The 27,827-nt window shown below is 52.0% G+C and overlaps 1 protein-coding gene across 18 annotated transcripts in view; it reads right to left on the reverse strand.

The window, feature by feature from the left end:
- Positions 1–26,862, reverse strand: part of ZMYND8 (zinc finger MYND-type containing 8) — a 115,974-nt gene extending 89,112 nt beyond the window's left edge. For 7 of the 18 annotated variants that reach the window (XM_036009926.1, XM_036009922.1, XM_036009918.1 and 4 more), the window contains exons 1-3: positions 26,629–26,862; positions 25,396–25,959; positions 17,603–17,673 (exon numbers count right to left, since the gene is read on the reverse strand). In XM_036009926.1, coding sequence (XP_035865819.1) covers positions 17,603–17,673; positions 25,396–25,421 — 97 coding nt within the window. In that variant the 5' untranslated portion in view covers positions 25,422–25,959; positions 26,629–26,862. Of the gene's footprint in view, positions 1–97; positions 534–17,602; positions 17,674–21,587; positions 21,831–25,395; positions 25,960–25,999; positions 26,216–26,628 lie in introns of those variants that run through there. The other 11 variants (XM_036009927.1, XM_028523862.2, XM_036009923.1 and 8 more) reach the window with 7 other exon arrangements.
- Positions 26,863–27,827: the final 965 nt, after the last annotated feature.

Raw genomic sequence — 27,827 nt, forward strand, 5'->3', positions numbered from 1 at the left:
CTCTCAACGTGGGTGAATGGCAATGCACCGGGAACCCCAGATGCCTGGCAGGCAAAGCCAGGGGAGGGCAGGCGACCCCGGGAAGAGGGGCACTTACCTGCCATTGAGAAAGCTCTGCTGCTCAGAGGGCCTAGGCTCTCTTTCAAGGAGAACAGAGGCTCACACGCGGCAGACATTCCTGCTTCCGGATCCTCAGTGGCCTCTCCCAGGGGGAGGAGGAAGGAGCCGAGAGGACAGGCTAAGAGTCACCATTTACCAGGCCAGCCCTGGCCTCGTACTCACCGGGTCTCCCGGTGGCAGGGCAAGGACACCCTCACCTCCCTGCGATCAGACAGTGTGGGGCAGGGTGGCGACATGCCTTTGTGTCCCGGGGCTCTCGGCTCTAATTCATCACCCCGGACAGACAGCGGCTCGGCTGCGCTGGAAGTCTTCGGTGCTCTGCACCGAAGGGCCATTTATTCCACCGGATGTGGATCAACACAACAACCTGCGTCTGTTCTGCCGGCTGGAGCGAGCACAGCAGAAGGGAGCTGGGGCGTTTTTAGCTTTTTAATGCCTGTGTGTTTCAAGTTCTCTTTAGTGCTGATGTGCCTCTCCTGGAAACGAGGAAACCAATCTTCCCCCTATTTGCACAGTGTCAGGGCCTGTCTGCCTGTGTGTGTGTCTCTCTCTGCCCCCTCCCCCCCACCTCTCCCTCTCCATCCCATAATGCAGAAATGGTGATTAAAGAGCACATTCACATGTAAAAGGTGAACCTCCAAACCCTCCTGCCAGGGCAGATATTGCTTCAATCTAGGGGAAGGAGGCTGATTTACAAATGAATTCACTGTTTAGCCCTCAACAAATGGAGGCAATCGCAACCCAAGGCAGCTCCTTCTGCCCCTCGGCTGGGATAAGGCCTTCTGGGGGGGAAAAGAAAAAAAAAAAACAAAATCTCAACAGGAATTTCCTGATTCGAGAATGCCAAGTTTTTTTTCCCATTTTGCAAAGAGGGAGGAGGCAGAACCCAATTGCTTAGGAGGAGCCACAGCCACGGCCCCCACCCCCACCCCCCACCGCAGGCCAGGCCGAAGGCTGTGTCCCACGTGGGTACATGTCTGAGGCCCTAAAACAGCCAAACCACCACAAAGAAAAATGTGGAATAACCGGTTGCCTCTGGCCTTTACTTCAGAGCTGGATGAGGAGAGTTTTCACAGGAGGAGCTGGTTCTGGTGGCTAGAAACCCATTTGCATTATTTCCCCAGGCTGCGGGGACTGTGGTGGGCCCCACCCTCCGAGCCAGAAGAGGTTCTAGAAAGCTCGGGTGCTGGTGGGTGGCTTTTTCCGACTGTAACGGGGAACTGCGGCGTCGGAGGGCCAATTCGGAAACAAAACAAGGCCTGGCTGGCAGCAGCTGGAGCAGAGAAGTGGGCCGTGAGCTGAAAGGGGAAACACAGAGGCTTCGGGAAGGGGGCGGAGGAAGAAGGAGGTGTTACTAATGACCGGGCAACGTGCCCCACATGTCCTGGGTGGAGGGTCCGGCCTCTCTAAAAGCCCCCTTAATTAGTGAAGATAAGAAAATTCAGCCCTGGCTGGCGTAGCTCAGTGGATTGAGCTCGGGCTGTGAACCAAAGTGTCGCAGGTTCGATTCCCAGCCAGGGTACATGCCTGGGTTGCAGGCCACAACCCCCAGCAACCGCACATTGATGTTTCTCTCTCTTTCTCTACCTCCCTCCCTTCCCACTCTAAAAATAAATAAATAAAATCTTTAAAAAAAATAAAAGAAAAAAGAAAATTCTCTGAGACACCAAGGAAGAAGGGACAGCCCCCTACAGTCACCTAGTCATGTTCCTTTGGGAAAAAGCAAAGATGTCAGACCCACAGTGTCACCCAACTACACGAGTGGAAAGGATGCTCGCCATCACCCAGGCTTCAGTGGGGGTTCTAAGGAAGCGCCCTGTGGCCCACAGACCCAGGAGCGCCCAGCAGGACGGGCCCTGCACCCACCGCACAAGCCTGGTGCACCCTGAAGCCAGGCGACAACTTCAATGTCATGAACAGGGGGCTGAGATGCAAAAATCCGTGAGGCAGCCAAAAAATGGACTAAAAAGGGAATCACATCTTTCTGCGGTACACAGAACCCAAGTGAAAAAAGGCCAGGAATAGAACCGGGTGTGAGACACAGGGGCAGCATGGGCTCTGAGCTCGCAAAGGCCCACAGACACACCCGGGACCAGGAGACAAATGCCGGACTCGCTTCTGAATTCTGTCTGATCACATTCACACACTTAACCCCGTAAGGTACGTTTAAACGGCCCGGGGTGGGGGAAATGGATGATAATTTTTTTAAAATCCTCACCCAAGGATATAATATTTATGATTTTATAGAGAGAGGAAGGGGGAGAGAGAGAGACAGAGAGAACAGCACAGATGTGAGAGAGAAACATCGATCAGTTGCTTCCTGTACGAACCTCAACCGGGGATCTTTCAGCCTACGGGACCAAGCTCCAGGCGGCTGAGCCACCGGCCAGAGCATGTCTGGTAATACTTATTATTTACGTAACTCTCACTATGTACCAGGCCCTGGCCCCAGGCCCCAGGCAGGGACCCCTGACACACAGGAGCTCGGAACATGCCCCCCGACATTAATCGGGTGCCGCTTGGAAGGGACTCGGGTGTTTAGAAGACTGTACAGGAGGGGTTCTCACCCGGGTCTCCCAGGAGGCCCTTGGCAATGTCAGAAGACATTTTCCGGTTGTCAGCCCGGCAGAAAGAGGGGTTGCTGCTGGCACCTAGTGGGCGGGGAGGCCGGGGCTGCTGTGAAAGACCCCACAGTGCACAGGACAGCTCCCCGACAATGAACTATCAGACCCAAACCGTCAACAGAGCCAAGGCCAAGGACACAGTAAGAGTCCCTGGTGCCAGGCAGGTCCACTCCGGTGTAAACACACTGCCCACGGAGGTATCCGCGACCAAGAAGCACCAAAGCAATGCCCACTGTCTGCCACCAAGCGGCCTGACTGACTTCAGATTTCAAAGAGGAAAAACACAAACAATGGAACCAGTCAGTCAACAAACAGCCACTGAGCAACTACTCGACACCGAGGCTACCTGGGGAACTGTGGGCAAGGCCCTGCCCCGGGGGCAGGACAGCTGGCAACAAGTGACAGTGATCGAGTACCAGTGATCACAGCTATATCGACTGACTTACTCCTCACCACGGCTCCACGAGGTCGTCAGGACGAAGTATCCCTTTTATGGAGGAGAAAACTGAGGCCCAAGGGGGGGAAAGCCCCTGAGGAAGTGGCTAGTATATATAGAACGCATACAAAATATACTCTGTACACAAACGCAGAATCAGAAGCTGGATATGGATGCACAAAAGCAGAGAAGGAGAAATACCAGGAATTCATGAACACACAAACTGGGGGAGAAGGGACAGCGAGGAAAACACTTCTCTATGTCCTCCTCCAACTGGGCTGGTGCGATCCACAGCTATTTTTTTTTTACTAAGGAGCTACTATTTTATGAATCCTCCCAAGAATCCCTGAGGTAGAAAAAATGGCATTTTTGGACACTTGTGTAGGTGAGACTCAGCGAGGCAAAGGGGGAAGGCAGGTCAAAGCAGCCAGGGACCACTCCCAAACCCTTACTGGCACCAGTCACCTGCCCTCCCCGGGGCTGTGAGTGCCGCCCTGTCACTCTCCGTCACTACAGGCACACCTGGTGTTGGACACGTCACCACGGCACTGCTGTTCAGTGTGTGGGCTCTGGGGCCCCACCACCAGGTCGGATCCAAGCCCCGCCACCTGCCAGCTGTGTGTGCTCTGGCAAGCCACTCAGCCTCTCGGTGCTGCAGCCAATCAGCTGCGCTGCTGGACCGCTCCCGAAAGGCCTGTTAGGGTTAAGTGGGACAGCGCGGGCACGGGGACCGGCGGCGTCTGGCACAAAGCGCCGCCAGTTATTGCTGATACTCTGCCCTGTAGGGGAAGGAGGGGCCAGGGCTGGGGAAAAAAAAAACAGTTACCCAGAAACCTCAAACCAGTTTTTCCCAATCTCTTTGTATCTTCACCTTCATTTGCACCAGGCTCCCTCCTCCCAACCTGTTTCTGAAAAGGTTCACTGATGAGAATCACAAGCTTCTTCAGTCCGCCGAGGCTGGTATGGGGCCAGCCAGGCCGGTCTGGAGAGCCCTTCAGGGCTCAGAATTTCCACGCAGATCAAAGCAGGCGGCGGCGTCAGGTGGCCCACAGACCCGGCCCCACCCGTCAGCCTGAACTTCATCCCTGAACTTCATCCCCGGGGCCTCCTCCAAAGGCCCTGTCCTCGCTGCTCAGAAGAGGCCCGGGAAGCCAGGGAGGGAGTTGACCTCAGAATCCCAGTAATCTGCAAAATGCACTGAGCATGCCAAACCTCGCAGGGTGAGGATGCAGGCAAGCGCCTACGTGCTGCCTGGCACATCAAGAGAGCTCTGCAAAGGGGCTGCTCCTTCCCGCCCACCCTCACTTCTGCCTGGTCAGATTCAGTCCAACCTGCACAGCCGCCGGCCCTGGTGCAAGCCCCCTGCCCCTCCGCAGCAGCCTCCTTCGAAACTCACATGCGCCATCCCCTACATAAAACCCGCCAAGGGCCTTAGACCCCCAACCTCCCATCAAGATCAAGATCAAGATGTGCCCCCCACCCCCCCATCTAGCCCTGCTCACCTTTTCTCCTCCATTCACTGACCCCTAAACACGACGGCCCCAAACTCGCTAAACTCACGTGCACTCACTGGCCCTTCCATCTAGAATGCTCTGCACCTAACTCTGCCACAGGTGGCAACTTCAGCTTTTGGCTCCAACGTCACCTCCTCCCCAGAAAGCCTCCCCTGCCCACTTCGGCTGCCAGCTGCTTCATTCAATCACCCTGAAGTCTATTGTTTGTCCCATCATTTGCAGTCCTCTCTAGCTGAAAATGTCCAAAAAATGTTTGTTTTCATTTTTGTTTTTGCTGGTTCACTGGTTTACGTGTGTCTCCTCCAGAACGTGAGCTTCATCTCAGTTCTTCTCTCCCTGCCGAGGCCCAGTGCCTGGCACACAGCCTGGCCTGGACGTGCCCCCAAACGCACACCCAACCAGCTAAACGCGTGAGCAAGAGGAGACGGCTAATGAAGCTGTCAGGTGCGCCGAGCAGACCTGACTCACAGGAAGCTCCAGTTTTTCTTCCCCGGTCTCAGGGTTTCTTGTGGCAAAGCAAGAGGACAAGAGCGTTGTGAGGTCAACAGGGAAGATCACACAAAGGCAGGCAGCCCAGCCACCTCCAGGCCCGAAAGAAACTGGAGCAGGAAAATCCCCTTTCAAAAGGTACTCAGCCATTCTTGTTTCTTGCCAAAATGAACAAGCCCATTTCCCCAAAAGCAGGGAACTCGTAAGAATGTATACCCTGAAAACGCGATGGGCCCGTGCAGCGTATAAACACAATTACTGAAAACCAACGGGGGAAACCCACGAGGTCCTTTCAGGCCACGCACTCCGGAGCTCCGTTCCTCCTGGGGAGAGCTGTCATTCTGAAGATCATCTAGCTCAAAAAGAGGAGTGACTTCTGCCAGGGAAAACACTCACTCACTCTGTGCTCCCCACTGGGAGACCCCCACGGTGATGACCCTTCAACCAAATTTTTTAGTGCTGACGCTTTGCCTTCCTTCTTATCGGACCCTTTTTAAGTCTGAGGATCTCTTCTCAACAGCCCCCTTCATCCTTGAGATGGGTACAGATTTTAAAGATTCCTATTTGTCGAACGGCTCTCACCAACCCCCTAGTATATCTGGTCCCAACCCAAGAAATGAGTGTCTGGTTGGAAAGACAGTCCCAATTACTATGTGGGGACAGAAAGTTATTGGAGGTGGTTTGGGACGTGAGGGACAAGACTCCAAAGACTTATTCAGAAGGGAGCCCTGGTGACAGCTTGTGAGATGCACCAGGGATCAAGAAGGGCAGCAACCCCTGGGATTATCAGTCTAGGAGATCCATTCCTGGCCTCTCTTAAGCACACAAACAAAGAAAGCAACCAGAACGTCCAACCACACGGGGCCCCATTTCCACATGGAATAATCCTCCAAGCCGCCTGCTTCGGATGGAAGGAAAGTTCCCCTTTGCCAGGGTCTCCGTCATTCATAACTGTCGGATAATTAAGTCTAACCTTGAAAATCTCTTAAAGACAGAGTGAAGTGGGAAGGGTGAGAAGGGAGACAGAGGAGTAAGAGAGAACAGACGCTTGGCTAGAATGGCCAGGTTCTAGAAAGTTCAACCAATGGTCTAAGTCTGTTTGTGTCTTCAGAGAGACAGGAGAGGGCAACGTGCAGATGGAAACACAGCAAACCGTGAACACACGGACTGCCTGGCAGGGGAGGCGTTTTAGCTACTTCTGGGTGTGCCTTGGCTGGTCAAAGCAGATACCTTGACTTTACCGTTTGAAAAGGAAAACCAATAACCTATTTTTCCCCTTAGATTCTAATTAGTCTATATTTCCTGAAAGGTCTTTTTATTCAGAAAACATTTATTGAGCAACTATTATAAACCTCGCCAGCCTCGTGTCTGTCCAGAAAGTGATAGAGACCTGGCCCCCATATCAGTCTAGGTGAGAAGACACACAGATAAACGAATTCTACAATAAAGCGTTTTGAAGACTGGGGAGAGGGCGGGCCAGCATATCCTGTGGCATTTCCCCCCAGCCAGTGCCAAAACACCAAAGGGCCTGATGGAAAGGCAGTCTGGTGAAGCCTCAGTAAGAAATGGCAACTTGGGCTGGTGTGGCTCAGTGGATTGGGCACCAGCCTGCGAAGGGTTGCAGGTTCGACTCCCGGTCAGGGTACATGCCTGGGTTGTGGGCCATGTCTCCAATAGGGGGCGCACAGAGAGGCAGCCACATGGTGATGTTTCTCTTCCTCTTTTTCTTCCTCCCTTCCCCTCTCTCTAAAAATAAATAAATAAAAACCTTTAAAAAAAAGATAGAAAAGAAAGAAATGCCAGCTTGGGAAGACAAGAAAATAACCATGTTCTCTCTTTGCAGAGCGTTTCAGAACAAGAGCAGCCCCAGGAAGATCAAGCAAAACTCAGACCCCAGTGCAATCACTTACAGAGCATGTTCTAGGCTGTGCCAGTCCCCGGCTAAGTCTCTTTTCACCTACAGCACCCAGCACGGCACTCACAACAAGTCCATTAATGCATTCAAGTACGAGAGCTTTCCGTACACAATAACGCAGTGTTCTCCATCTGTGCTGCCTCACGCTGCAGCCTCTAGCTACATGTGGCTCTCCGGCACCTGAAACATGGCTAGTGAGACCCAAGGAAGAATCTTTTGTTTTAATTAATGTAAATGTAAACGGTCCCATTCAGCTACTGGCTGCCTGATTGGACTGTGTAGGTGTGGAAGCTCCATACTTACCACACTGGAGCAAGCCTGGCAAGGGCCACTGTAGAAACCTCCGCCCATCCAAGATGCCTCAAGGGCGTAATGATTTGATGCCTAGCAACATGCATATGGACTTGCCCTTGATTCCTCCTTTAGCCTAGCCTGGCAATTCGCAAACCTTTAGTATGCGGTAACATCGTCTGATGAGAGCTGATTAGTGTACTTTCACAGGGACTTTCCAGGGTGATTTTGACTTTGGAAACTAAAGCACTCCACAGCAGGAGATGTAAATGAAGGCTCAGGACCAGGGGGGCCTGGGTCCCCAAGGATGCAGAGAAGGTGAAGGGAAGGCCGTCCTCAGGGAGAGCAGCCTGGCCCTGCACAGGTGTGACTGGGCGAGGAGCAGGGGGACCCTGGCCTGCCACAGGACCTATACACAGCCATGAGGGAGGGTGGCAGGTTCCCAGGGCCACTACTAGACGTGGTATTAATACCTTGGGAAGGAAAGAAGTCAGAGGGAAGGGGGCCATTTCAAAGAGTACCACGTCCCTGGGGAAAACGACAGTCAGGCCACCGATGGTTTCCAAGAGAACAAACGTTTGAGCTTCGGTAATTATTTCCAGGCACAGACTATGCTGCAAACAAAGCCGTCCTCTGTAGCAGAAATGCTTTTACTTCCCTCTCCGGGAAAGAAGTTCTATCTATCTGAGACACAAAGTCAAGTCCTTCACTCCTGCACTCAACATAAATATTCACTGCACACCCACCCGGCCAAGCACAGCGGTAGCACCGCGGGCACAGGGTAAAAAAAGATAAGATGAGTTAAAACAAAAGGCAGGACCCACCCTCATTTGGAGCCTTAGAATCTACAGGGGCGGGAGGTTCAAAAAAGAGAGAGAAGAGGATCTTCCAGGCCCAAGCCAGGGCCTGACGGTCAGAGATGGCTCTTCCGAAGACCGGGAAGATCGGGAAGATCCGGGGGCCCGAGCAGAGAGAAAAGAGGGACAAGGGGGGGGAGCTGGGAAGGTGGGCAAGGACCAGCAAATGAGGATTTTAGGATTTTGATCTTCATCCTACAGCCAAGGGAAAAAAAGCACTTAACAGTTTGAAATAAGAGGGAGGAGCCAGAGGAGATGACCTCTCTCTCAGAAAGCAGACTGGGAGGGGCGGACAGACGGAGGTGGTGAGACCAGCTAAAAGACCCCCGAGGCTCCATGGGGATGATGGGAATAAGGGTGGCCTTCAAGACATAAATTCTAAGTCAGTGACACAAAATGGCAAAAGGAAAGAAGAATGGAGGATAAGTCGCACATCCCCAGACCTTGCCAACTGGCAGAGTGCTGGGGGATTTATTCATCGTGCAGGAGGAGCAGGTGTTGGTGGGGGGTCACGGGGGGTAAGGCTGAGATGTGAAATTGGTGGCAGCCATGTTCAGTCTGAGACACCCGTGAGTAAGTAAGTAGAGAGGGCAGGTGAGCAGCTGGCCCCCTCTGTGCCATGACTTAGCAAAAACCTAAATTGGAAATCAGAAAACGTGTGAGTCACCACAAAGCCACAGATGTGGGCGAGATCCCCCAGGGAAAAACACTCGGGGGGGGGGGGGGGGGGAGGCCAGGCCAAGCTCTCGGCAGCGCCGACACTGAAAGGATTCAGAGAAGAGAAGGTGCCAGAGAAACACGCGCAAAGCCAGAACCACGGTGGCAAAAAAGCCAGAGGCGGCGATGGTTCCAGGAGAAGAATGATCAGCGATGTCCAACACTCCCTTAGGTCAAGGGGGACAGGTGCCGAACACCTGCCTGAGAAAGCAGCCCGGAGCCTGCGGGAAGCCCGGCGGGCACGGTCAGTAGGGAGGGAGGGACTGGGGCAGAAGCCACCGCGCAACTGGTGGGGCAAAGCGAGAGAGGAGGAGGCCAGGAATCGAGTCCACACGCTTCTCCCGAAAAGTCCGGCTTTAGAGGCTGGAAACAGGAGAGCGGCCCAGCGGAAAGACACAGGGTCGTGAGAATAAATGTTGGGGAGACTTGAGCGGGTTCAAAGGACCAGGCGTTTTTGACTCCAGGTGGGGGCACACAATGGATTATCCAGGTGACATAACAAAGAATTGTACATTTGAAACCTATACAATGTTATTAATCAAATCACCTCAAAGAGTGAATACAAATAAGGCCACATCCCTCAAGAGGTTAAGCAGAGTTGAACCAATGACCCCCACAATTCCACTCCTACATCTACACCCCAATAATGAAAACACATCCACACAAAAACTCATGCACAAATGTGCGCATCAGCAGAAGTCGTAACAGCCAAAAAGTGGAAGCAACTCAACCGTCTATCCACAGACGGGTGGACACACAAGATGTGATACACCCGCACCAGAGCACGGTGCAGCCATAAGAAGGGAGGGGGGACTCAGATGTGCCGTAATGCAGATGAGCCCTGAAAACATTATCCTGAGTGAAAGGAGTCAGACACACGTAGGGTATACCCCACTTACACGAACTGTCCAAAATAAGCCCATCCACAGAGACGGAAAATAGGTCAGTGGTTGTCAGGGGCTGGGGTGAGGGGGCCAGGACAGCGAATGCCCATGGGGTTCCTTACTGGGATGGTACAAACGTCCTAACATTGAGTGTCACGACGGTGGTACAACTCTGTGAACACTAAAAACCACTCAAGTGTGTATTTTTTAATGGAGAATTGTATAGCATGTAAATTACATCTCAATGAAGCTTAAAAAAACAAGTCTGTGAAATACCGGATCTCTAGGTTCCCAGGAAAGCTGGGGCAGGCGGAGGGAAGACAAGGTGGGGAAGGGGAGGGTGAGGTGGCCTGGGGGAAACACCGGGAAGGCCCTGTGACACCACCCCCCGCCCCCTACCCTGTCCCCCCTCTGGGAGCAGCAGCCTTTCCTCCCGGGTTCCCCTTCAGAGTCCACAGTCAAGGGTTCACCTTCACTGGAGCAAAAGGAGGTAACCAGTGTTTGAAACTCAGCCCCCTGCTGCCCCTCCCTGCCAAAAAAGCAAAGTGCCAGGATCTCTGAAAGGCCTCCAATGCAGACCGTTCATTCCACAGGCATCTCCCTGGAAGAGGAAAAGGCAGCAGCCTAGCCTCGTCTTTGTAAACGAAGGTCAGAAACAGCCCACTTCGATCCCAGGGTCCTGGCCCAGGAGGCACGTCATCACCTAAATCATCTAACGTGGGGCAGGCTTCAGAAGGGGGGCAAGTGCGGGGCTCACGCACAAGTGAACCCACAGAGCTACGCGGCGCAGGCGGTGCCGCCAGGACTCCGAGAACAGATGCACGGGGGATGCTACGCCGGCCAAGAGAAGGTAGAGACTTGGAAAGCCGTTACCCGCCATCTTCCGGGTTCCGGGCATTTCAGACCTTGTTGGGAGAGGAACAATCTGGTAGTCATCTGACTCGCAAACAAATTCTTTCCACGGCACAGCACACGGATGGCACTTCTTGGGCTGCAGGAGAGGCAGGCGAGCCAAAACAGGGTTAAAAATACCGATGCTCTTTTTTTTTTTTCTTTTGAAAGAAAAATCCTCAGCACTTCTTCATCTCACTGTGATTGAGGAGTGTTTACAGTTACATTTTCTTAAAGAGTTTCCTTGGGAAAAAAAAAATGACAGAAGGTCTCTAGCTCATCTCCATCCTCATAAACAATCCCTTTGTGAAACAGTCTTAATTTACATACAACAGTGAGAACGAGGCTCCTGGACTAATTAAGGTCTGGGGCTGGTTAGCAAATTGCTATAATTGCATATTCTCCAGCATCCTGTCTCAGAAAACATATCCATACCCAGGCAAATCTCAGCAAGAATGATACTGTTCGAGATTTTAATATCTCAGGCTTCCGCTGCATCTGGGCACGGTTTCCAAGTGGCGCGTTCCCCTTGTGCGGGTGACATTACACAGACATTTTTTTAAAACGGTTTCGGTTTTGGCAGCCCTAGCACCCGCACCCCACAATCATCACGGCAAAATGCACACACACGGCAGCGTCCAAACACGAGCAGCCCCAACAGGGAAGTCTTTGTGCGGTGGCGTGAGCTCACGGGGGCCGTCGTGGTTCCGACTTCCAGTCCCTGGGCCCGCGAGGGGCTTGTTCGGACCGGTGCCAAGGGTGGCCAGAAACCTGCAGTAAACCTCGCTGCGACTTGTCTCGTGCACAGAATGCAAACTGACAGCAGCCCTCAGCCCCTTCCGACCTGGGGATGTGTTTTGCTGGGTTCGTGCACCGTCTTTCAGAAAATGGGCTGCACGGACCATATTCGGGGCAAAGAATCCGGTTAACACCGGGTGACTCATATGCCTGCTGGTCACTCTCAAGGCCCCAGAAACCCTCGAGGCCAGCTACGTTTGCCAGCCTGCCTGCTGCCCCTGCAGACACCCATCGACTTGGAACCCCTGGGACAGAGCTCAGAACCAAGGACAGACAAAGGTTTAACTTCGAAGATAAAACCCAACCCCAGTTCCCCACTTTGCCACCTCATGAGCCTGAGCCTCAGTGTCCGTAACTGTAAAATGGGACTAAAACCGCACCCACATCATCGCATTACTGGGAGCACCCAAGGAAGTGATGTGTCTATCCTACCTGCCCCGAGCAAGCACTCAGAGAACATTAGCTGGGCACACACGGTGGACATCCAGAGAGTACTTCCGCCGTGTGCCCGAGCATCCTTCCGCAGATCATCACCCTCGCACATAAATGTCAACCCAACATCGGGCAAGCTCAGAAGCGTGGTCTCCCGAGGACCAAAGTGCTCCGGTAAATGCCGAGGCTGGCGCAGCGACAACCACCGGCTGGGAAATCACTCAGCTCGTCAGGGAGCGTGTGTCGGGGGTGGGGGGGAAGAGGGTGCACCGACTGAAATTCAGTCAGAGAACCTGAAAGGTCAGACAGACCAGTGCACAGTGCGGTGATAGGATTTCAGAATGCGGAGCCAGTTTCTGACAGCATTGCTAAATTTCCCAAATGTAGCCGAGTTCGGAGACCGTTCTCTACCTACAAGACGGGGAAAAGGTTGCCAGTTTCCCAAGATGCCTAAGGAGTCATCTCATTTTTTTTAAAGGACTTATTTATTTATTTTTGGAGAAAGGAGAAAAGGGTGGGGAGAGGAGAAAGAGAGAAAGGAGAGAGAAACATCGATCAGTTAGTTGCCTCTCATTCGTTCCCCCACCGGGGACCAAACCCTACACACCCAGGCATGTGCCCCGACCAGGTCAAACCAGTGACCTTTCACTTCTAGGGACAATGCCCAACCCCCTGAGTCACAGCGGTCGGGGAAGCTCCATCTTCTTTTAAGGAATTGTCTCTCCCCCAGTGCGGGCAGCGCTGGTGGGTCTCAGTGTCCGGGTCCCAGCCCTGCCCTGGACAAAGGGCAGACACCCGGGACCCTGGCTGAGGCGCTCCCCGGGGACTTTGCCCTGTGGCTCCTGAGGAGGCCGCACACAGCTCCCCCCCACCCAGGACAGCCCCAGGCCTCCTGCGTTCCCACCGACCCCACGGGCCGGCCGACAGCCTTCCTCTCCGGCTCATCAGCCGCCGGCTTCCAGGGCTCGCCACCACAGAACCCCGGCAGGGTCGGTGGCGGGGATGGTGTCACATAGGGACTGAAAGCCGTGAATTTCCCAAACCACAAGACAAAACAGCTGGAGGATTAAGTACGCATTCCCCGAGCCCATGTCACCACACCTCAGATTCTGAGATAATTAGGACTGAAAGAGAGATAAGGCTTCATCCCATCAGCCTTTGCAAACCTCACGTGGACCATGATGACTTCAGCGCTCAGCACCCAGGCAAGCCAGTCTCATAACGCCAGGCCTTTGTGTTGGCGGTGTCCTTGCCTGACCCTCGGGGTCCCGTGAGAAAGGTTCCCCAGGCACAGAGGCAGCCCTGGATGATGGCGATCAGTTCCGCACAAAGCCATGCCCCCGAGAGAGAGAGAAAAAGGTCTCCCTTGACACCCGGTGACCCCTCCCCCTGCTCACGGACTCCCCACCAGGACGAGGGCTGCAGAGGCCTGGGAAAAACTCAGCCCTAACAGCTGCAGCCCAGCTTCCTTCAACGTCTGAGAGTCCAACGGGACAGGACGCCGGTTCCGGGGCTCCCGTTCCAGCCCGCCCGCCAGGTAGCCCCACACAGTCCTCCATCACCGGGGCACAGCTTCCACACCTCCCTCCACACCCTCTTTCTAGAGTTGTAAGTGGGGCCAGTAGTAGAACGTGGTAAGTAGGACCTCCGGGTGACGGGCTTACCCACACAAGCTCGCCCCACTTCGCGCCGGCTCTGACCATGGCTGACATTTCTGAGCGCCCACCACATCCCAGGCACCGCTCTGGGCATGCTGTCCGCGCGAGCTAATTGCATCTTCACCAGAACCCTGTATCTTCATCCGTCATGCCCATGTATGAGGGGAAACTGAGTCACAAACAATAACCCAGCGAGGCAGGGCATGAGCCAGAACGTGAACCCCAGAAGTCTGGCGCTAAAAGCCAAGTAAACTTTCCTGCCAGCCTGTATCTCGCATGGCAGGGGGGCGTTGAAGAAGAGGGTGAAGGACCCGGAGAGAAAAGGAGGCTACATCCTCACAGAGAAGACCATCGACAAACAAATAAATAAGAACTCCGAGATCATGGACGAGGGATAGGAAGAAAATAGGAAGTGATTTTGAGCAACCTTGCAGGACACCCTAAACTTTCGATTATCTTTTTGGGGGTCGTGGTCCCATTAGCGTACCTGCGTCAGAAGTTCCTCAAGCTGTACACCTTAGACTTAAAAGGTACCAGGAAACAGTAAACGTGCAGCGGATGGTGGGAGGTTACAGGTAAGGAAGGGGAGAAGGAGCAGAACTGGAGACAAGGGTATAAGCTCGCTGAATGTGAGCTAGAGACAGAAATATCTACAGACACGTGCGCACAGGTGGGTTAGTGAGCGGGGCGTTCCCTTGCTCTGCCTGCTGCGAGGACCTAAAGCGAGGCCCCGCGCCTCGGCGGCGATGAGCACGCCGGGTGCCCAGATCCTGGCTGCTAATGCTCTTCTCCGATTAAGGAACACAGGACCCCTGGGGAAACGACTAACGCCAGCGCGGTGACAGGAAAATTATTCGAGACGAGCGAGCCTAGAGCCCCTCGTCGTGGCACAGAGGGAGGAAGTGTTCAACCAACCAACCAATCAACCAATCAATCAATCCGCCAACCTCCAGTCAAAGGATACTGAAATGTTCCCAATGGCCAAGCTAGGATAATTAGCGCAAAAAAGTAAATAAATATAACCCAAGTAGAAAACAACACAGTCTGTGATGATATAAATAAATGAGTAAATAAACGTGGGGGAGGGACAAATCTCCCATAGAGAAGAATTCCAAATAATTTACGTAGATATTCTGGCCTTAAAGGGTAGGAATATGACTCCCCACTGCACCTGAGCTGGGCCTTGTGACTTCCTTCTAAAGAGTCCAACACGGGAACGAGAAAACTGACCAATGCCACCGGAGCCAGGTGATCACGGTCAACTCCATCAGTTGATACTGCATACCCCGGATGTGACGTGATGAAAGAGCACTAGCTCCCCAAATCCATCATCCCCCCCCCCCCCCGTCTACTTCAGTTCAATCACGAGAAAAACAGCAGAGAAATCCCAGGTGACACCCTACGAAATACCCGACGATACTCCTCAAGACAGTCAAGGCCACAGAAAACAAAAACCTGTGAAACTGTTGGAGCCGAGAAGAGACAGAGGAGACGCGATAACTGATACACTGAGGTGTCGTGGGCAGGATCCTGAACAGAAAACGGGCCTTGGTGGGAAAGCTAAGGAAATCTGAACAACGCAGGGACTTCAGCTGGTAACAACAGTCATATCGACTCGTTGATTACGACAAGTAAACCCTCCTAACGTCCGATGTCTGTGATAGGAGGAAAACTGTGTGTGCGCGTGTGCAGGGAACATGATACGGGGACACTCTGCAATATCTTCCCGGCTTATCTGCAAACCTAAAATTAGAAGCTCATTATGAAAAGTAACAGAAAAACGACAGAACACGGCTCCTTTGTTTGCACTGAGTGGCCACTGAAGGCCTCTCCAAGGAGATGGCTGATGTCGGAGGTGAATCTGAGAGATGAGAAGTAGGCAGCGGGACGCCACGTTCCCAGCAAAGGGCACAGGACGTACGCGGCCCCACGGAGGGAACACGGGGGAAAGAGGCCAGGTGGCTCAGGTGGAGTCAGGGGAAGAGAGAGCAGGAGCTACACAGAACGTCCCAGGGTGAACAGGTCGGCCCAGGTAGATAAGGCATGATGACCTCAGACCTGAGCCTCGGGGTATCCCTGGAAGTCAGGGGAAGGAGTTAGCAAAAGGGGACAGGTGTGATCTAAGTGTTCTGGACCACCCAGGCTGCTCTAGGTGGAGACTGCAGTGGGGTTAGATAAGAAAGAGGGACCATGGTCACTCCAGAGTGGTCGCTTTCAGGTAGCACAGTCACAGGGAGATGCCACCTGCTGAAGAGCTAGCAGTATGCAGGGAGCTGAAGGAAGAGGAGAAGAGAGGTCTCCGCACATGGGGAGCAGGGGGTGTCCTGACCAGAGCAGGCCTCCCGCCCCAGTGACAATCCCTGGCTTTGACCCTCTTGGAGAAGTCTCCACAGCGAGGCTCCAGGAAGAAAGCACTCCTCCTCCTCGGGGGCAGGGCCTCGGTTCTGCCACTCACTACCCGGGAGACATTACCATTTAGAGCCTCACTCTCCTCATCCGCACAGTGGGAACAACACCTCCCTCACTAGGGGACAGGAGGAACCCAGCAAGAGAAAGCTCCTGGTCCAGCACAGCCTTCCTAAGCACTGTGAGGTTTCCTACAGCAGAGGCCCAGGGTGGGAGGCAATTTCAGAATCTAACCTGACACCTAGTTTCACAGAAGAAACCAGAGGCACAGAGACAGAAGGTGCCCAAGACCCGCGGGAGCCTGAACAGCAACAGACCCCCATCCCCCAGCGTCCGGCCCCTGGCTTCTCCCTTGACATTCTGACCACAGGAAGAGGCTGGGCCACACTCCTCCAGCTGTCGCAAAATATTTCTTCAGGAAGGTTCTTTCCTTGCTCACCACTCCCCCGCTCATGCCCCGCCCCCATCGGCTGGATGGGGGTTGTGATGAAAAATGACAGGCCCACTAACTGGGCCCACCTTCCCAACCTCTCCCTTCCCCCGCCTCCCCAGGCACAGACCACCCACACGGGCGGCCTGGCCCCTCCCACCTGAGGGGCCTCCGGCACCCTCTCTGGACCATGCCAACTCCCCATCTGTCTGGTCCACCCCCCCTTCCCAGGTTGCAGTCATGACTACCTGACCCCCATCTTTGCCCCAAATGCCAAGCTTGTGCAAATCTCCAAAAAGCTCTGTTGTGTCAGATGCCTCGTGCCAGCCGCTTTCTATGCTGCTCTCCTCTCCAACAGATGGGGGTCCCTCCGGCAGGCTCTGTCCCAACCCTCTCCCCAGCCCTTCCTGCCATCCCTCCCTGCCCCCGGCAGGCACTCAGCACCTAGCTAGCCGTGCAACCATGAATTTTAGAGATGAGCATTTTCATCCACCGAAGACATGAAAAACACCCGAGGACCTCATTTTCACCAGCACCCTTGGAGGCAAAGTGAGCAACCACTTCCCGTAATATCGCCCACAGGCCAAACGCAAAGTGCCAACCCTTCAATGAGAAGTCGGAGGGGTCTAATACAGGTTTCTGTCTTAGCAAATATCAACGGTGTTCGGTCGAATTTGCTAAAAAAAATCTTGTCCCAAGTGCAACTACCGGCCCCAGCATTCCGGCAGTCCCACATTCCCCTCTACTTCTGTGAGTCCAGACGGGCCTGCTCTTCAATTCACACACGGAGCAGCCGCTCGAGACGGGTGCCTTCCAGAGCGTCCTTTATTTAAATTCCGATTCCTGAAAGTCACTCTGCAGAGAGGCAGCCAGTCACCCTCAGTTAAGACATAAAACGTGCCGTCACGAACAGTCCCCGGCAGGTCGGCCTACGTGCACAGGCACGCAAGGGAAAGGAAAGCAAAGAGCGATTTCGCCATAAATCAGGGGCCGCATCCTTCTTAGGTCCCGCATCTCAGAATCAGAGGAGTGTTGCAGGCTCAGCTCACGGAGACACACTCCGCTGCACCACAATAAGAGAAAGAAATTCCAATTTCCTCCTCTGCTCTGGAATAGGTAATAGACAAGACTTGGACTCACCTTTGGAGCGAGTAGAGATATCCATGCCCTCTACCACCTCCTGTTCTGTTTTTATTTCCTCTTCAGCCAAGCTGAAACAGAGCAAATGATGTTCAGGTTTAGGCAGACCGAGCACTTGCCCCATGGGGGTGTCATGGGGGTGTCTTTAGAAGTCCTAAGGACAAATCCAACTTGAATAGAATCCCCCATCCTTATGTAGGGATGGGGGCGGTGGCAAGCGGGGGGGGGGGGGGGGGGATCCACACTTGATTGCAAACAAAGTGTTAAGCCTCCTAAAGGAGTATTTTTAAAACTCTAGGTTGTTCTTTTTTTAAGTCAAATTACTATCCCACTTGTCATGCTCTTGGGGGGTGCAAAAAAGCCTTTTTTTTTTTTTTTTTTTTTTAGACACACAATTACAATCTGCCCCACCCAGCCTTGAGTAAACACGTTTCTCCTTCTAACCCAGGGTTCAGGTAGGAGGTTCGGAGTATGCAGCATTCTGATGTCTGAATTCTGTAAGGCAAAAGAGCATTTCTCAGACCTCCCTGCCAAATCTTCCAATTTCCTGACGAGGCAGGAGCATGAAAAGATGTACAGAATTACAATGTAGAAAAATCTGCCCAGGCTAAAAGGCCCAGTCTCAAAACACTCAACCCCCCCAGCACTGATCCCAGGAATGAGGACTGGGGTCAACACACCCCTACCCCTCAGAGGTTTCCTCTGGGTAGCAGGCGTGGCTCAGAGAAAGCATTCGGCACTCTTTTGAGCTGTGACTAATTATCCCCCACCACAAAGGTGGAATGAGGAAGGATTACTTGAAAGAGAGGCTGAGAATTGGGGGTTGGGGAGAGAAGCAGAAAAGCGGGCCCCTTGGCGGGGAAGGTCCACCAGAAAGCTTCTTTTCTCTTCTGGAACTCCTCCTGGTAGAGGAGGAGTGGCACAGGCCACTCCATAGCTTCACCACCCCCCCACCCCGCCCCCCCACACCCTACACACACACCGCCCTAAGCCAAGCCAGTCAAGTGCTGCCTCAGTAGGTGCAGAACGTGGGGTGCTGAACTTCCCCAATGTTCGGGCTGACAGTGAAGTGATAAAAATCGCAACAGTTACTCTAATGCAATTCCCTCCGACTGTGGTTCAACGAGATACGGGTGCACCCCCAATTGCTGCGGCTGGTACTTTCCATCTGGAAGCCTCAAAGCCAGGACAGGAGGGAAGCTGGGTAGGAGAGCAAGGCCTAGAACGTCCCTTCTGTATTCCATGGTCTGGGACTGTCTGGGACAGAAGATGAGTCCCAAAAGGCCTGGTCACGTGGAGGTGTGTTTAGGGGCGAGTTCCATGTTTGTTGGGGGGAAAAGGGTTCAGAATGGGAACGAGATAGAAAGGAAGAGAGGACAGCTCAGAATTAAATTACAAGAACTCGGAGGCCTCAAAGTTAACTAGTCCCAGCAGACAGAAGCAAGGTGGTTTGCTTTTAAATCAGAATATTAACACCTTGAGCTCTCCGATACCGGGCCCGTTAACAATTTCATTTGCACCGCATCTGTAGAGACAGGCTGTGACACAAATCTCCAAAGGAGTAACTGACATGTTGTCACAAATGGTTTGCATCAGGAGAAAGCAGCCTTTTACACTGAAGCACACCGCTAACGCGCACAACTACGGCAGTGTTGGGGGAGGAAGATGATTCGGGCACCAGTAACTCACTCCACTTTCAGAGGGCGTTCTCAACCCAGACACACACACACACACACACACACACACACCCAAAGGCTGTCCAAAGGGCTTCTGGCGACCGTTTCCTGCTTGGACTGACTGGAAGTCAATTTTAACAGAAAACCCCATGCAGCCCGCAGAGGTGGGGAGATGGTCCACTTCAAAAGAACAAATAACCACCCCGGCCTTTCTGCCAGCCAGAATTGTTTCCCTCTCTAGCATGAAGTGTGTGAAATCCTCAACTTTTGAAACCGATCCCATCTTTGGAGTGATGGAGAGAAAAATGCTAATCTGGGATCTCACCAAAATGTCCAGCAGGGAAAGAAACCATGAATGCATAACAGAACTCCCAGGACCCACTTGAAGGATTTCTGCAGGGAGGAAAACAGTCAAAGGTACCGTGGTCGTGGAGCAGGGCTGCATTCAAGACAATGATTTGGCTGGGAACAGCCCAGAGGAGCTGAATACTTCAGGCGGAGATGCTGCTGAGAGGCTAAGAAAATGCAAACTAGTGATGGGTGGGGGGTGGGGGGGTGGGGGGTGCTATTTGCTGCTGAGTTGAAGATAATCAATTCTGGAGCAGAAAAGAAGGGGGAAAAAGTTAAGCTGTTTTTATCTTTCCAAGTATTACGGGGTGGGCACCATAATCACCTAACTTGAGCAATAGCACCACCAGCTTTCACCAAGGATCTCGAGTACAATTTCAGAAAGCCATCTTTTTCACAGACCAGCAAGCCATCCTTTCAAAGAGAACCCGTGTCTGCACACGCACGCACACACACACACACGCACACACACAAAACACACTGCATGTGACTAAAGGAAATTGCAGAGTCTGTGCATTAAAAGGGAAAAAATTCATTTACAAAAAAGCAAAGACCAGAATGCAAAATCAGTCATTTTTGAATAGCCACATCTAAAGGGACTTCCTTTTTCCTACACCACTGAACTCAGGTGGTTTTGTTGTGTGTGTGTGTGTGTGTGTGTGTTTGGTTTAGTGTTAAGTACTAGGATGTTTATTAAAGAAAAAACTATGAATATTACATCAAAAGTAGTGGTGAGAAGAGATGTGTTGTACCTGTCTGCGTGCCCCACAGATCCTGATCAATTTAGGTTAAGAACTGTTCAGTCATTCGGGGGGAAAAAAAAAAAGTCAAATAACAGTCATTGTTGAAAAGGCGGCCGCATCTGGAGAGAAGACTTTGAACTCTTGTCATTAACACATTCAAGTCTTAGGAAATATACAGCATCTTTCCTTCCCTATCTGTTGGCTGCCAGCAACCCCGGACTGTTTCAATCAAACACAATGGAACAACAAGCCCTTGTTACAAACTGACATTACTTTTTTTTTTTTCCTGTTAAGGTCTGCAGGGGAGACTGGGGCCCACACCAAGAAAGGCTGAAAAGCAAACAACAGTTCCCTCACCCCAACAGGAAAATTCACCATCAACTAGTTGTATATATTATGTTACCACCACCACCACCACCACCACCCCCCCTTCTGGCACTCACAGTTACTCTAGGTCACTTGCCTCTGGATTTCACAAAGTGACACATTTCCGACAATTAAAGAAGTAACAGCACCTGCAAACACAACCAACACCATGCCATCCCGTCCCAGAAAGAATACATTTCTCCCCCAGTGCCTGAGCAGGAAAACCAAAGCTTCCTTCTGAACCTGCATGCACTGAAAAAGAGCAATTAAAAGTTGCAGATGAACTGCTGCACCTCCAGCATGCTTTAAGCCCTCTGATTATTAATTCTGAGGACTGAAGGCTGGTCCGTAATACCTAGGAACCCCATCCCCTCAATACTCCCAAAAGAGAGAGAGAGAGAGAAAGAAGGGAAAAAAAAATCTAGTTTTTATATAAAAATGCCTGGATGCACAATGCCCAGATCTTTCCTTTCCCCAAGTGCCCCTACTATTTGCCTTTTAACCAAGAATATCTAAACCCATCTAGAATACACAACCAGCATGCACGAGACTCTGGTCCTACAGCTGAGGATCAATGCACAGCAATTCAAGAAGCATGCATCATTCCAAAGGACTTTTTCCTCCAGCTTTTTCCTCTCATTCAAAATACCAAACTGGTCCAGGCTGCAAGAAAATAGTTAATCCCCAAGATACAACACCTTCCTCTTCTAGCTCACAAAATAGTCAACATCAACATTTTTATAAAACCATGCTTCCCTCAATCTGCAATTCGTTTGTTTTCTCTCTCTCTTTTTTTTTTAATTGAGGGAGGGAAGGGAATGGTTAGTAGAGCAGCTTTATATAAGCACTCACCTAAAACAGGCCGTCATCGGGAGCTAAGCTATTTATGCAGGATTCTTAAAATGGCGTCTGGCAACACTGCCTCATTCCTGTATTGAAGCTAAAATGGTAGCAGTTTGTTCAATAGCTGTAGCTCTTGTTTAAGCAGCCCTGCTAGTTTCAAAGCCACCTTCCTAAATATCAGAACCAGGAAAAGCTCAACCAGAGGACACCAGCAGCAACCCAACGTTTAGAAGCTTAGGGGAAAAAAAAAAAAAAAACCCTGCAATGACAGGGGGAGTTTGTGAAGTCACAGGTTCCTAAGGAAAAGCCTTCCCTCTCCCACATCCTGAGCCTTCTACCATGAGGCTCTGAGAGGAGGCCCCCCTGGCCCTCGAATTAGGTGGGTGAAGGTTAGGAAACAGGCAGCCCTGTGGCATAAACTGCAGGGAGACAGGTGTCTGCACAAAACCCAAGAATACGAAAAGGGGGCAGGCAGCCCAGGGGAAGGAAGGCCACTTCCCCTTCTTGGTATATTACAAACCAGCTCTGCATCCACAGCAGAAAGGAGCTAGATAACATGAACGTGCTTCCAGGACAACAGCGTCCGAAAAGCCGAGCCCGAGGGCTGCACCCGGCTCTGAGGCCAAGGCAAAAGTCAAAAGGCGGTGTGCACGCCTGAGAACGGCCACCGAATACCCAGCCAGTCCTAACTCAGCATCAAGGAAAGACAATCGGAGTCTGCAGAGACACAACAATAAAACATTCGCCCAGCCAATGCACAGGATACTCACAAATTAGATTTTTGTCCACCCCCAACAGAGCCCTGAAAAATTAACAACGGGTTTTGCAAAACCCGCTTTCAAAGGCCAAACGGATAGCCTCATAGTGGATAATGTAATTTACGGTTACAGGTCTGAGCATGGGCCTCAGAACTGCAGTGCTGTGAGTGGGGAGTTTCAAGGTGACTGCTTTTTAGCTCCAGGGGAGACGGGAGGGCATGGTGCCCAAGGCTGTGCCAGGGCGAGGACGGGCAGCTGGCTCCTTGCCGGCCGGTAGGTGGGTAATCTTGATGAGGACGGACAGCCTCGCCGCACAGCTAGCTACAGGGCTGAAATGGCTCCCGCCTGCTTGTTTATCTGGAAGGAGACTGGGGAGGGGGAAGGGCGGCCATAGCCTAGGCAACCTGAAGCCAAGGGTGAATCCTGGCGTTTGCATTTAAGAGCAACCCAAGGGCTTCTTAAACACATTCCCTTCCGAAAACCCTCCGAGGGTGAGATGGCAAAGGCACTTTTGCGTGTGTCTTTCTGTTCAGGGTCAACCAGAGGCAAAGCCAGATCTAGGGCTTCCCGGCTGACAAACGTTTGTTGCCTCTGCCACAGGAGAGGCAAGGGAAAAGGAGGCAAAAGAAACAAAAAGAGCACACATTTGAAGTGGCTGGACTCAAGGAACCTACCTCCACCTTCAGGGTTTTCTGGGTTACCATCCTGGCTTTTTATTAAAGATTGACTCACTTTCCCCCTCTCCTGTTTAAGACCTGAAGCCATTTCCCCCCTGCTACCTAGGGAGGGGGGGGGAGGGGGGGGGGGGAGGGGGAGGGGGGGAGAGGGAGGGAGGGAAGGAAGGAAGGAAGGAAGGAAGGAGGGAAGGAAGGAAGGGGCTCTTGTTTTCATCCCTAATTTACAATCCAAGATGCCCCACCGTTTCTGACTCAAATCTTTGAGCTGGTAATTGTAAACCTAACTGGACAGGGCTCCAACAAGCTAACCATGGTCGTACACGGCAATTAGAAAAACTCTGTAGAAAGTTTAGTGGGTGATTATATATAATTAATTCCTAGTTACAGATGGAACACTGACCATTTTCTGGAGCTAATAAAAGCAGTGACTTCCCCCTCCCCCACATGAATGCCACTTCATTTCCCAAAGCAGAAAGTGAATCCATCCTGGAGGGTCTTGAAGGAAGAAGAAGAAAAAAAAAAAAAAAAAGGGAGGGGGAGAGAGGAATCAAAAGCTCCAGTGTGTCTGTGTTTGTTCCTTGCAGCTGTGCACCCTCTTTGGGGACTGAGGAGGCAGAAGGGAAAGGGAAAACAGCCCAGTGTTCTGTCCCTCCCTCTGCGATTTGCCAACGTGGCAGAGAGAACATTCTACCTTGATACAAAAAAGAAGGGGGGCAGGGGGAGATGCCCTAAGAATGGACTGCAGGAGCCTCTTCAGCTTGGTGCATCTGCTTTTCCTAAAAGGAACAAAGATGGTAGAAATTTCCAGAAGGCCCAGTCTCAATTCGGCCACTGCAATAGTCAATCTGTAACCTTTCCTCCCAGTCTATTGGTTCAGGAGCTGCAGAGCGGAGCCCCATTGGGCTGCTCTGGGAGCCAGCACTGCTGTGCCTACCTAGTCCTGCTGCACTGCAGACATTTATTTCCCCCCCCCCCCCCAAGTGCAACTGGAAAATCGGGCTACTTTGAAAGCAATTGACTTTTACAGACTCATGCTTGGTGGTGGCCACGAGATCCAGGGCAAGGGGCTGGCTTGGTCCAGGGCTGGGAATCTGCTGGGGCTGCACATTTGAAAACAGATCTTGGCTTTGCAAACCTGTGGGAGCCATTTTAATATGAGCTTTTAGAGAACAAATGCCTTGCCCTTCCTTAGGTTTCCTTCCAACCCAACAAACACGTCATTATGCAAACGTTGGAGGTACCAAACCAGGGGTCTTGTGATTAGATACTGCTTCCAGGGAGGCCACCAGAACCTCAGTATGTCATTACCATTTACAGCCAGGAGATAAGAACAAAGAGAATAGCTAAGTGTCTGAACTTACTTGTGGGGGGCAGGAACACTGTTCCGTTTTAAGTACAGAAAACATCATTAACTCCCTGCACTTTTCCTCTAAGAAGCCGGCCTTCCACAGACTTTTCTTAACTTAGAACTGGTACATTTCTCATTATTAAGGTGCTAAAAGCTGGACAGTAATTTAAAAGGAAAAAAAAAAGGGATTAATTACTGACTCCATCAGGTTGGCATAACACAGCAATCGAATGGAGTCCCAGCATCGACAGTCACGCTGGATTGGGCTCCAGGCTGGGAACTGATGCAGTGAACTTCTAGGGAAATCCTGAAGCTAACGCTCAACAAGAGTCCACTTTTTCCCCCCCCACTCTGAAGTTCTAACTGCAACATTAAGAGATCCGGGGAAGTGTAAGAAGCGAGAAATAAATCATAAGTTAAAGGCGAGCGTGCATACAGATGTGTGTGGGTCAGACTTGGAAAAAGGCCGAATCTGTTGTGCAGTGAGTGCTGAACCAAGTTTGCTGGGGGTTGGGTTTCTGCGCTCACTGTCAGTATCTTAAAACCTGATTCCTGCCACCACCGTCCCCACACACACCACCACCCCACACACACGCCCCCACCCCACCCCCACATACACACCCCCACCCCCTCCACCAGCAGCTCCTGCCCCGCCACTTGCTTTAAGGCTCTGTGACTCTCAGAACAAGCACTTTCTTATATTGCACAACCAGATCACCTACCCAGAGTTCTAGCTAATATCCAAACCAACCCAAGGAAAGGTCTCCAGGTAAGTCACAATGAACTGCACATGTCTCCCCTGTCTGAGGGTTAACAGGAAGTGTAATCTTCGATCCTAGCTGCAGGTTCTCAGGAAAAACAGTGGATTCAAAGTCACCTAAAAATCAAGACACTATTAAAAAGCCCTCATTTGGTTCCTGCTCATGAAAAGCCCTCCACTGCTATAGCCAAGACCCCCTGCCACAAACAGACCCCAAATGTTCGCCAAACTCTTTGTACATATGGTCACAGAGGAAATGGAGAGCTTTACTTACCCAACATGTTCAAGCAACCGTCTCATTTTTCCCCAGTTAAGAAGAGAGAACAGGCTGGCAGATTTGGGACTTGATCAAAAAGGAAATTTTTTTTTAAACAGTTACATGGGATCATTAAAAGCACACACAAAACAACAACACAACCCAACAACTGAACAGGGAATGCTGTCATGAGCCACAGACATGATTTTATTTCCTCTGCACTATCACACAGAAGGGCAGAGGGTGATACAATGTAAAAAAATAATAATAATAATAAAAGGGGAGAGGAAAAAAGAAAACAAGGATGAAACAATTACATTAGTTCATTGAAAATCATGCAAGAAGAGAAAGCGAGCTAAGGGATCCAAAAAGAGTCTTCCCAGATTTATTGCAGGATGTTGTCCAACCTCCCCCCCCCACCCCCACCCCCACCCCCCATCCCTGCTCCAAAAAACTTCCTCCAAAGCCTAGAAAACACTTTCAGCAACATTTGCTGGCTGTAGGCTGGCTTGCAGAAGAACACTCTGTATCAACAGAAGTCAGGGAAAAAGGCTGAACAATGTAGTCTCAAGTGCAGAAACCCTGTAGGGAAAGAAAAGACCATGTAGACACCACCACCCACCTAGGCCCCAGGAGCCAGGCGCTCGCTCTCCTTAGCCCTGCTCTGCTGAAGGGCTTGGTTCTGTTTAGAAACACGCGTCCTCTCTGGTCAAAACTTCGTCCAGCCTTCCCAGAACCTCTCTGGAGAGGAAAACTTGCCTGCTTTGCTGTCTGCCATGAGCTCTGCTTACAGAGGAGCCTGCCTGCTCACCTTCCATTTTCTTCCCCCAGCAGGCATGTGACACAAGAGAAGACAATAGTGCAGGGGAGGGGGGGGGGACTGCTCAGAGAGAGAGAGACAGAGAAAGAGAGAGGAAAAGGGGGGAAAAAAAAAAGAGGCTTCTTTTTTGGCATACCAGGATCTAGCTTCAAACTATTCCAGAAACACCATGTCCTGGTGGAAGAAAAGGTGTGCCAGGCCCTTGCCAGTTTTGCAAAATCAAGCTGTGGCTCATGGCTCCTTAGCCATGTGACCCAAGAAAGCTAAAAAAAAAAAAAAAAAAAAAAAATCTCTCTAAACAGTTCCAAGTTAACCTAAGTGCTGTGGGGGTGAGTGTGGCACGGCCAGCCACAGAGAAATCACACTGCTCGCCCACAATTCGGATGTCTCAGAGGGAGGGGGAGAAAAGATGGTTAAAAAGTCGAGCTTACCTCTGTGGATGCATTGTTAACACTGTGTAATGTCAATACTTATAAAACATGGAGGACAGGCTCCTAGTTCTCACAGAAAAAGGGTTTGGCACTTCGGCTTGATGATCTGGCCGCCTAATAAGAGCTCATCCCCGATTGGCTGGCCCGGCAGAGCGGAGTGTAAGGCGGCCCGGGATTGGCTGAAACACTTCCTGAGCGATTATCTTTGTGAGGCTCTGGTGAGCAAGAGCCATCCTGTGCATAGAAAGAGACAGGCTAAGCTAGGCCTTTTGCAGCAAGAAAAACTTGGGAAAGGGGCCCCCAGACGCACTTGTCCCGCACCCTGGCTCGATTTCTCGGCACGGGCAAACCGGTGCAGCCAGCCTGACCTGCTCCAGCTAAGCCTGAGGCCTGGGGGGGCCCTGGGAAGAGAGTTTTTGGGGTGAGCTGAAAGGGCTCACCCTCACCTGCCCCCCACAGGAGCGGCTCCCTGCTAGGGGGAAGTCTGGCTCCTTCCTAGCACAATCTAGCAGAACCCAGCAAGGGGGGTGAGGGGCAAATGAAGCCGAGGAGTGGGGAGCCCCAGGAAATGACCTAAGCAGGAGACAGGGGCTGAAGGCAGGCCTCTGTAGAAGCTGGGGGCAGACAGACAGGACAGGCTACCCCCCCCCAAAATAGCTACAGAGCAGCAGTGGCTTCTCGGACTCCGACGGAGGACCGAGGCTGCTGAGGGGAGGAGGGGAACAGAGTGGTCAAGTTTGCATAGTCATTGTCAGAACGCCTCCTGGAAAAAGCAGGCCGGAGAGCCATTTTCCCCGGGCACAGACTCCATGCTCTCTCTAGTCCCCCTCAGCCGGCACTCCCAAGGAAAAACCAAAGCGGGTTCCTGCCTCCCTGCCAGGATGCCAAGGGGCAGCCCCCCTTCGCCGGCCTTACCCTAAGAAAAGCCAACTGCGCTCCTAGCAGGCCACATGCCTAGACCTACGGACTTCCCTTCCCCTCCCGGTCCCCTCCCCCGCGGCCGAGGCCTGCTAAACCTGTCAGTTAAACAAAAATCTGACTTCCGTCTGAGCCTGCGATGCCTTCAGCTTCCTGCCTATTAACCCTCTCTCAGACTCGGGGCCTGGCTGGGAAAGACTAGGCCCTGGGATCGCAGAAAAGGCCTATGGAAAAATACCAGCTGCAGCTTCCCCTGGCAGATGCAGGGAGGGAGGGAGGGA

This window comes from Phyllostomus discolor, chromosome 9 (assembly GCF_004126475.2).
Source record: "Phyllostomus discolor isolate MPI-MPIP mPhyDis1 chromosome 9, mPhyDis1.pri.v3, whole genome shotgun sequence".
Lineage (NCBI taxonomy): Eukaryota > Metazoa > Chordata > Mammalia > Chiroptera > Phyllostomidae > Phyllostomus > Phyllostomus discolor.